General features: G+C 36.9%; 1 protein-coding gene across 5 annotated transcripts in view; it reads right to left on the bottom strand.

The window, feature by feature from the left end:
• The window catches only part of Upf2 (UPF2 regulator of nonsense mediated mRNA decay), a 99,053-nt gene that overhangs the window by 27,721 nt on the left and 60,619 nt on the right, over positions 1-10,713 (bottom strand). For all 5 annotated transcript variants that reach the window (XM_031359516.1, XM_031359515.1, XM_031359513.1 and 2 more), the window contains exons 12-15: positions 8,495-8,680; positions 5,148-5,351; positions 4,012-4,287; positions 1,761-1,944 (exon numbers count right to left, since the gene is read on the bottom strand). In XM_031359516.1, the coding sequence (XP_031215376.1) occupies positions 1,761-1,944; positions 4,012-4,287; positions 5,148-5,351; positions 8,495-8,680 (850 nt within the window). The remainder of the gene's footprint in view (positions 1-1,760; positions 1,945-4,011; positions 4,288-5,147; positions 5,352-8,494; positions 8,681-10,713) is intronic.

Genomic DNA, 10,713 nt, shown 5'->3' with positions numbered 1-10,713 from the left:
TCAGAGTCAAACAACAGAATTAAGCATGGCATATCCAAACAAAGGAATACAATCTGTTAAAACAAAAAACCCCAAAGACTTTTTAAAAGTTCAGTTACAAAACTGCAAAAACATGAAAAGATTAAAAAAAAAAAAAAAAACCCTACGACAAATCATATCAACGTCTGAGGTGACTCTGAGGAAGCATGTGAGAAAGTGAGAGGATGGTTCATAGCTTCCTCTGGAGCACAGCTTCTCTAGGCCCAGAAACGCCTTCCTTATTGCAGTGTAGAAGATTTCTTTATACTTCTCAGAATTACTGCCATAAACATCATCTATGTTAATACTGTAAACTGTTTAAGAGACTAAAAAATAGTTTTAGTATTTCCCACTAGCTTCACTTTGCACTGGATGCTATAAAATTAAAATGAGATGCTTGAAGACAATGGCAAATAAAGCACGATGCTGTGGTTTATTAACAGGAGGTTTACTTAAAACACATTCTGCATACAAGCTCTTCCTTCTACATAACTTCTAAAACCAGGAAGAAAATGGAGACTGATTTTAAGTGCCACCATCTTTATAGTTTCAGGCCATAATGGTGACTCATTTTTCTTTCTTCATGTTTCTCATAAATGGTTCAATGTCTTTTAACCCTTTAATTTACAACAAGACAAAGCATCCTTGTCTCTTCTTCCTTATACCCCTATATGCGGTTGTACCATTTATGAAAATTTCTGGGCCCTAGGGTACATCTTAACAATTTCAAAAGACACAAAGAACATAGTAATGCTTTGTGTGAAGTGATTTATTTAATTATAAATCTGAAAAGAAAAAGCAACTGGGTAACCTGGTCAAGGCTGGAAAGCCCTAATTTACCCTTGGTCTTTGTGAAGCTAGTAGGAGGACACATCAGTCCTTGCAGTCAGGCAAACACAAGCATAGTCTCCAACTCGGATTTACCCTGGGGATGGCAAGCATATCAATATTCTGGATGCCTTAGGATAGAGAAGGGACTGTCACTTATACCTTCACTTCAAACTGGTTCTTTCAGACAAGCAACATAATAAAGCAATACTCTAGTGTAACTGAAGGTAACATGAACACATCAAGTGCTAATGAGAAATAAAATAACTTTACCAACTCTGAGAAGATAATGACTTTGAAAATACTACGATAAAACAGACTAACTAGGTTCGTATGTCTAGACCTTGTATTTGTTACCTATTGACCAAACTAGTAAACTGCTATACTCCTCAGGGGGTGATGCTCAAAGGTTAAGTCTTCTGGAGCCACCTCAGACAGCGAGAGAGCATCGTACATATTGTCCTCTGGCAGCACATTTTCTCTAGACCCAGAAAAGGAGCCAACTCCACTAACAAAGGAGATCTGAAAATTGGTAGTTGTTCCAAATTTCTAATAGGTACTCCCTTCGATACTTCAAAGTCTGTGTGTTCTCAGAAATAGTACCAACTGAAAATATGCTATATATATGAGACATTTTCATCCAAATGTTTGCTCAGAAACCAGAGTCTAAGAGTAAGAGCAGCTGACAAGACTGCACTTTTCCTTCACTATCACTTGCTTTAATCCTGCTTATCATTTATTTCGAGATCACTTAGTGAAACCAACCAGGTCACACCTAACACTACTATGCAGTAGTCAACATCAAAGATACAAAGTATGCGAATGTAAAACTCTGACTGGAAACATTATAAAACAGATTCTAGAGACAATCTGACCAAATCCCCTTCATTTTCTCTCTGTAATAAATTGCTTACCTAGTTTTATTAAGAATTCTCGTTCCAAGTCTTGTACCTGCCTGATGGATTCTTCCAGAGAATTACAGAGTTTGATCTTTGGTCTTAGCAGTTCTAGTGTATCACTGATCATGTAATCTATATCAATAGGAAATGGATGGTCTTTTGTCCAAACCTCCAAACTTTTCTTCCACCAAACATAACGCTGATAACAAATAAAAAAATAAATTTAGCTATAAGAAATTAATAACAAAAATTTAAAATAGTAAGTTATACTGTGATATTACCTAGTTATAATAACTAAGTTAAAAGGTTGAACAAGAAACCTTTAATTTTTATTAATGGACAACAGCAATGATTCTAATTCCAATTATTTTCTCCTATTTATATAATTTTTGAACCAGTTGTTGCGTTTAGTCTAAAGATTTTTTTTTTATCCTGGCTGTCATAGGTTAAAAATAAAGAAGGCCAGGCAGTGGTGGCGCATGCCTTTAATCCCGGCACTTGGGAGGCAGAGGCAGGCAGATTTCTGAGTTCGAAGACAGCCTGGTCTACAGAGTGAGTTCCAGGACAGTCAGAGCTATACAGAGAAACCCTGTCTCGAAAAACCAAGAAATAAAATAAAATAAAATAAAGTTCTATTAAAGTATTTAAGGATGAACCCACCCCCACCCCCCTTTTTTGGAGACAAGATTTTTCTGTGTAGCCCTGGTTACTTTGGAACTCACGGAGATCTGTCTGCCTCCTCCTCCTGAGTGCTGAGACTAAAGGCATGCACCACCACGCCTGGCAAGGATAATGTATGGCAAGGATATAATTGAAAAATATATAAATTTACTAACTCTGTCATATATTTCTGTCAATAATTTGGAAAACACCTTTGCTGAATTTTGGTCCAAAGTATTTCTCAGAGACTCTTTTCTCTGAAGCTGGGATAGCAGGCATCAAATAAGAAATTCTACTTTGGGGCTGGAGAGATGGTTCAGCAGTTAAGAGCACTGACTGTTCTTCTGAAGGTCCTGAGTTCAAATCCCAGCAACCACATGGTTGCTCACAACCATCCGTAATGAGATCTGATGCCCTCTTCTGGAGTGTCTGAAGATAGCTACAGGGAACTTACATATAAAAAAAAAAAATCTTTAAAAAAGAAATTCTTCTTTGGATATTAATATTCTTTGGAGCAAAACTCGGGTATTTAATATAGACATCTCCAGTTTAAGCAAGTCTTACATATAACAGGAACTTTGACCTTCAAACCTGCAAACTCCTTTCTTCATTTCTTGTTCATAAATTTATATGGTAAGGCAGTAGGTATAAAAAAGTTAAAATGAAATCCCCCAACATTATTTACTCCTACTTCAATCCCAGCTACTATGTAAATACATTTCTGATGCCTCAAGTTATAATACCAAACCTTCCTTTTCTCAAGAGGTAAACTGCAATAACTATGGTTGTGTAAAATCAAATACTATTGATTAATATTTTATTCAGCAGCATCTTAAGCACTTGATGATAAGCTGCCCTTTCTAATCAGTACTTACTTGTTGTATTTTACAGGGAATAATGATTGAGGACATGTAAGCATCCTAGAAACCTTATAGAAATTATCATTATCCTTGTATTTGTACTGAATTTAATTTACCTCATACTTATTCTAAATCACAAATTATGGTGTAAATAAAAATATGAAAAGCACAACCCAAGAGTTAACTAATAAATCCATTTGCTTTCTACATTATAAAGGTTTCTGTGAACTGTTATTTTTCTAAGGTAGGTAAGTAAACAGATGAATAACTAGATAAACTGGATCTTTTAAAAACAAGCATTTTTGAACATAAACTAACACAGACATGAGAGAAGAATGTTATCAAATCACAAGTAGCTGTTTATGGCAGATTATGATCCTAGCACTTGGGAAGAAGGGACAGGAGGTCATGAGTTCAAGGCCAGCCTGGGCTACATGGTGACATATAAACCAAACCAAAACAAACAAACAAAAAACCCCACAGGTTTTTACTTTAATTAAAGAATTACTGTATCAAATACCAAAATCTATAAATTATTGTGCCAAATTCACAATTTATATACTTCTCAAAACTAGCAACCTATCATTAATTGCACTATAAACTGCAAAAAATTAATGTTTGCTTATGTATGAATCCATCACACAATTGTCTCTACATTGTGAACATATATAAACAATATATAATTTCTTTGCTAAAATTTCTGTTGTATATGCATTTAGTGATATGAAATTGTATATTGTGCTTACCTGAAAATATACAAGGAAGCAGTCAAGTTTTCTTTTACTGGAGCCTCTGTCAAAGTACTGGCCACAGGTATCCAAAATAGTGCATACTAGTCTAATTCTAAACAGGTGCTCAGGAGGGTCCAGGGAACTTGGAGACCCATCAGGGTTGACACCAAATGAAGTAAAAGAATAAAGAGTTCTGAAAATAACAGCCGATTCGACCATTCTGTAATTATAAAGTTCTCCTAAGAACTTGGCACTACTGATACGCCTCTGGTTAAATTTAGGTTGATTAACCTGAAAAACAAAACAAAAACACCCCACAGGTTTTCACTGAAGAGTAGCAATAAAACTGGAAGGGTTAATTCTAATGCAAGAGTACCAACTATTCAAAGAACATCTGTCAGAGAAATAATGATAGTTTCCTTACGCCTTTTCTAGTATTGTGGCTATTTCTAAATAGCCTGTCATAGTTATCTTTAAAATGCCTTAATAAAGAGAACATGTTAGATATTAAGTTGAATATTAAACTATCATTAAAGAGTTTTTTCTAAATAGTTACAATATGTCTTCCTGTCAGCTGATCTAAGCTACTTTCTTTGTAACCTATAAACCAAGAAACATTAAGTAGCTAGTTGTATAACATTTATATTAAGAAAGTACTTAAAGAAAATTACAATTATCAAATATTTATAATATAAATATAATATAATAAGCTCATAGTTTCCTGTAAGCCGAGTCTTAATAATAACCTAGAAAATAATAACAACAGTATAATCGGACAAAATAAACTTAAAACAACTTCTGAGAATTAAAAACATACTAATGATTGTTTGAAGTTGCAGGAGAAATTTAACATACAAATTTACTCTTAAGTAACTCCCAAGAATCTGCAAATTATTTAATATAAAAAAGGAACAGGGCTTTTTGGTGTTGTTGCTTTTTAAGACAGAGTTTTAAGACAGAGGCTGTTCTGGATCTCCCTCTGGAGATCAGGCTGGTCTCAAATTTACAGAGATTTGCTTGCTTCTGCCTCTTTATTGCTGGGATTAAAGATACTGATCAACTCAAACTAATATTTTTCACTAGTAGGATTTAAAGACTTTTACAATTTCCACAAACTCTAACTGGGTATAACTATAAAGGAAATCTGTTACCTCCATCCCCAATCGAATATCTTCGAGTACTCCATCTACAACGTGGATCCCAACATCCTCCTGGTAGAGTACTAGCCCTGCTAGGAGGTTGGCTACACAGTGAATACTATTGTATTTCACATTCCAGATGTTTATCATACAACAAATAACATAGTCTTTCACTTCTTGGTCCTGCCAGGGCAACTTTCGCATCTGTCTCAAAACCTACATGAAGAAAATGTTATTTAAATTATTAAGATAAGCACATATAATAATCCAGGAACTCTAGTCCTATTATTGTGCAGAGACATTTTAAAATCTGAAATACTTTAGTAGGCTTTTATTAGTTTTCTTACTTTACAAAGAAGAAATGAGATTTTACTTTAAAATCTCATTTATAATTCATAAATGAGATTTATGAATTATATCTCTATTCTCTATACCTTTCCATAATGTCTACAGTAGTTCCCCAAAATGTCCCACAGTATGTGGGTTTTAAAGAGTCAAATGAAAGCTGATGAGATGGCTCGGTAGGTAATTACATGTCACATTCACACATAAAGAATATATAGAGTGTAACAAAAAAGTAAACAAACAGTACAGAGTCAAAGACTAAGCTCGAAGAAAAAAAGCCATGGTTTGTCAAAATTAGTATATATGATTTGATATAAATAATCTCACTTAAAATCTATTTCTAACAAATATAACCACATTCAGACCAAGGAGACAGAATAGATGGTGAGAAACAACCTGCACAATCAGAGACACCGAATCTTTGACAAAAACACCAGTGGAGAACAAAACCAAACAGGACAGCCTTGTCAGCAAGTTGTACTGGAAAACTGGCTATCCACAAGGAAAAAATGAAACTAGGTCTATTTCTCTCCCTACAGAAAAATAAATTCAAGTGGATCAGACCTTAATGAAAGGCCTGAAACTCTGAAAGTGCTAGAAGAGAACAGAAGAAACATGTCAGGCACAGGAAATGCCTCTTCAAAGGACTTAATAAATAACTCCAAAAATCTGTTAAAAAAATAACAAAAGAGTTGGTAAGAAATTAAAAAGCTTCTGTACGGGGAAAAAAAAAAGATCATCAGAGTGAAAAGATACAGATAATGGGAATGAATTATCATTGTTATTTAGTTAAATACTGGCAATATCTCCTAATAAATGAATTACCAGGAAAAAATATAAATGGTAATAAATATGTAAAATAGTCCAAAATCCTAAGCCACTGAAGAAAGAAAGGAGTCCATTTAACCACAATCATAATGGCTACCAACAAGAAAACAAATGCCAACCAATTCTGATAACAATGTGGGAGGAGCTAGTGGTGGTGGCACACCCTTTTAATCACAACACTTAGGAAGCAGAAGCAGGTGGATCTGTGGGTTCAAGGTTAGCTTGGCCTACATAGTGAGTCCAGGACAGTCAAGGCTATATACAGAGAAAGACACTGTCTCCAAAGGGGCAGAGGGAGAGAAAGAACAGGAAGAAAGGAGGAGGAAGAGTAGAACCCAGTCACAACTGGTAAAAATATTAACTAGTATAGCTACTATGAAAGTCAGTGTGAGCAGGGGGGTGGGGGCTGGTGAGATGGCTCAGCGGGTAAAAGCACTGACTGCTTTTTCTGAAGGTCCTGAGTTCAAATCTCAGCAACCACATGGTGGCTCACAACCACCCATAATGAGATCTGAGGCCCTCTTCTGGGGTGTCTGAAGACAGCTACAGTATACTTATGTATAATAACAAATAAATCTTAAAGAAAGAATGAAATAAATAAATAAATAAAGTAAGTAAGTCAGTGTGGATATTCTTCAAGAAAGCTAATAATAAAACCGCCATACCATATGGGAAACCATTCACTTTTGGTATTCTAACTCACTGTACCATAGATACCTGAACATCCATGTTTACTGGTACATTTTTTAAAATAGTTAAGTTATGGGAATCAATAAAGATGCCCACCAACAGAGGATGAATAAAGAAAACATGGTATACTTGGAATATTACTCAGTTATAAAGAAAAAATGAAATGTTGAGACTTGTAGGAAAATAGATAGAGGTACAGATCATTATGTTAAGCAAGATAAGTCATGGTCAGATATGTATCACAAGTTTTCTCTCATGTGAGCTCTAAATTTAAATTTATGCATGTGTGTGTGTGTGTATGTGTGTGTGTGTGTGTATAAGATACAAAGTACAGAGAAAACTTGAGAACAAAGAAATACAATGAAGGGGAAAGGTGAAATAAAGAGGGTAAAGGAATGGGTGCACTATGACTGCAGAGGGAGGACAAGCAGAGGGCAACAAGAAAAGGCTGTCAGAGAGGGCAGGGTAGAGAGAGTATAATGACACACTATATATGAGAAGGTCATAACAACACCCACTATTTGGTAACCTAAAGAAGATTAAAAATCGAGTTGGGGAGGTGTTTGATACCCCCAAAGTCCATATAAAAAAGCCAGGCATGACTACACACTCCTGCAATTCCAATTCTGGAGAGGTGGGGACAGGAAACTCCCTGACATCTGCTAAGTGAGGAGAGCTGAATTTTTGAGTTCTAGGTTTAGCAAGAGAAAACACTTGAACGACACTAGCCTTTTGGTCTTTATATACATGTACACATACACACACGTGTACACACGTACACACGTACACACGTACACACGTACACACACACACACACACACACACACACACACACACGTTCCAAATCACTTAAGGGGAAGGCCAACCTCAGTTTACTTGTGTGTAAAATGGGAAATAGTAAGTTCCTTCCCACTCTCACTAGAAACGCCATCGCTCCACAACTACAGACGCTTCACTGCTTTCCAAACTTTTACCCCGCCCTAAAACTGCTTTAACCAACCAAAAGACAGGTCCCTTTTCACAGGTGCATGGTCATTCCATATCACCTTCTGCCACAGAGAGAAAGGAGCTCTGTTGGTTCTTAGCCTTTTCTGAAAAAAAATCACCCTGTTGTGGTCCTTTCCAGAAAAACAGAAATAGATATCCAAAATTATAAATTTCAGAGGAATCATGAACCTGTTCCCTTGCTAGCATGCACAAGGCCCAGGCTATCCCCAAACTCCCTGAAACACCAAAACCAAAAACACAAAAAGTAACAATAAAAAAGATAAAAATAAGTTTAAATACATATAGCATTACAATTAAAATTAGAAGTGAAACATTGTAATGATAAAAAGTTATAAAAATACAAAATACATATCTCTAAGATTCTGTAGCATCCGTGTCATGAACGGCCTTCTTAGGATGACTTGAGCAGATCTACCCCTACCTGACCCGGAGCGCACCATCACAAACATCAAGGTGACCATTACTACACGATCCAATTCAGATCTTACCTTTTCCGTGGTGACCTTAGAGAGATCCTTGTACAAAAGTTTGCGGACATACTCCTGCAGAGGAGGACGTTTCTTTCTCACTGTCTTTTCAGCTGGTGGTGGGTTGCAGTAATAATATGCATTCTCTACCATTGTAACATACCGTGCATCAAGATGCATGGCTTGTTTCTTTCTCATCATTTGCTCCTAAAAGGAAATGTCTAGATTAACCAAAGCACTTCACTATGCACGCAGGAGAAACACTTACCTGCTCTGAAGAGCAACAGCACAGAATCTGAGCAACAACACTGACCTTGGGAGCTACTAGTCTCCTTGTCTGGAGAGACATTCCTGATAAGTGGTGTAATACTGCATGGCAGCAACTCTAAGAGGAATTATTATCAGTTACACACACAACAGCTCTTGCACCTTTATTTGATTCTTATTCCTTAATTTCACTTATACATTTGAGCCTTGTGCTGGAATAGTTAAAACTCAGTCATAGTTGTAGCAGTACTTTTTGAATATTTTATGGGGTACAACCTAAGGCCATTAGTAATAAACTAATACATTCTAAAAATTGTAATAGCACAATAGCTTACACCCAAGAAGTCAAATGACCACCCCCTGCCCCGTCTTTTCCTTTTAGTCTTGAATCTTACCACTGAAAACAGAAGTTAAGCTAGAGAATTCTACACTGAGTGCATTTTGGCTTCATTTGATGGACATCACATGAATAATTCTGCTAAGAAATCACATAAATCTATGCGTCTTCATTTCAAATCTCACCAGTAAATTACTCAGCCTCAAAACTAGACTATAAAATAAGATAGATAAATGTCACAACCAAGACATGTAGAGTGGGCTTGACTGCATAATCCACTTAACTAAGTACCATAGTGTCTCACTATAGGCAAATTTGTAAGGGACAATATTTAAATGGAATTGGCTGCCAGGTTTAGAGGTTCAAGTCCTCTATCATAAAGGTGGGAGCATGGCAGTGTCTAGGCTTGTTCTGAAGGCAAGTAAGAGAAAACTAGCTACCAGGCAGCAAGGAGGAGGGGCTTAAAGCCCACTCACACAGTGACACTCTTCCTCCAACAAAGCCATAAAGTGCCTCTCCCTGGGCGAAGCATATTCAAACTCCCTGGTCCCCATAGGCTTATTCAAACACCTAGCCATAGTATAATGAAAAATACATTTAGTCAAAATTCAAAAGTCCCCATAAGTCTAAAACAGTCTCAACAATGTAACAATCTCAACAATGTTAGATCCAAAGTTCAAAGTCTCTTCTGAGATTCATCCAGTCACTTAACTGTAATCCCCTAGAAAAATCAAAGAACAGATCATGTATCTCCAGTATCGCAGGACATATATTACCATTCCAAAACGTCATAGTGAGGAAATTTTGGACCAAAGCAAGACCAAAAACTGGGCAAACTCCAAACTCTGCATTTCTATGTCTGATGTAAAAGCTTTATCTTCAGATCTCTAAATCCTTTCATCTTTGTTGACAGCAACAAAATTCTCTCTTGGGCTGGTTCCATTCCATTAGCAGCTTTCCTCAGCAGGTATCCCACAGCCCTGACATCTTAGGGTTTCCAATGCAACTTCAACTTTACAGCTTCATGTTCCACTGTCTGGGATCCTTCAAAGGGCTTGGGTAACTCCTCCAGCTCTGCCCTTGGTAGCACTCTAGGCTCTGGTTGACCCCACTTCACTGTTATTACTGTTCTTGGTGATCATCCTGTGATATTGGAATCTCCAATTTGCTGGGGTCTTCAACTGCAACTAAGCTTCACCAATAGCCTCTCTTCATGGTGCCAAGACACAACTCCTTTGCATGGCCCTTTTAGTCCTGGGGCATCAACTGTAACTGAGGCTGCACTTTCACCAATGGCCTTCCATGGCCTCTCACAGTGTCAAGCCTTAGAGCTGCTCTTCATGATTCCTTCATGCCTTCAAAACCAGTACCACCTGGGCGCCTTTTACACATTACCAAGTCCAGTTGCAGCATGAGGAACAAACGGCTCTCTGGAACATGGAGTCTCAGTGCTCTCAGAAAACACTTCCCAGAAGATGTCACCTCAGTGATGTTGGTCTCTTCTTAATCACCACTAATTTCTTAGCTCCAGCTAACCAGCATCAATTGTCCCAGCAGTCCCTTCTATTCTTTTTTTTTTTTTTTTTTTTTTTTTTTTTTAGTCCCTTCTATTCTTGACTCTAAAGCCAGAGCCACA

The sequence above is a fragment of the Mastomys coucha genome, unplaced genomic scaffold, assembly GCF_008632895.1.
Source record: "Mastomys coucha isolate ucsf_1 unplaced genomic scaffold, UCSF_Mcou_1 pScaffold7, whole genome shotgun sequence".
In the NCBI taxonomy this organism is placed as follows: domain Eukaryota; kingdom Metazoa; phylum Chordata; class Mammalia; order Rodentia; family Muridae; genus Mastomys; species Mastomys coucha.
The sequence above is the reverse complement of the archived record's forward strand: the minus strand, read 5'-3'. Positions and strand labels throughout refer to the sequence as shown.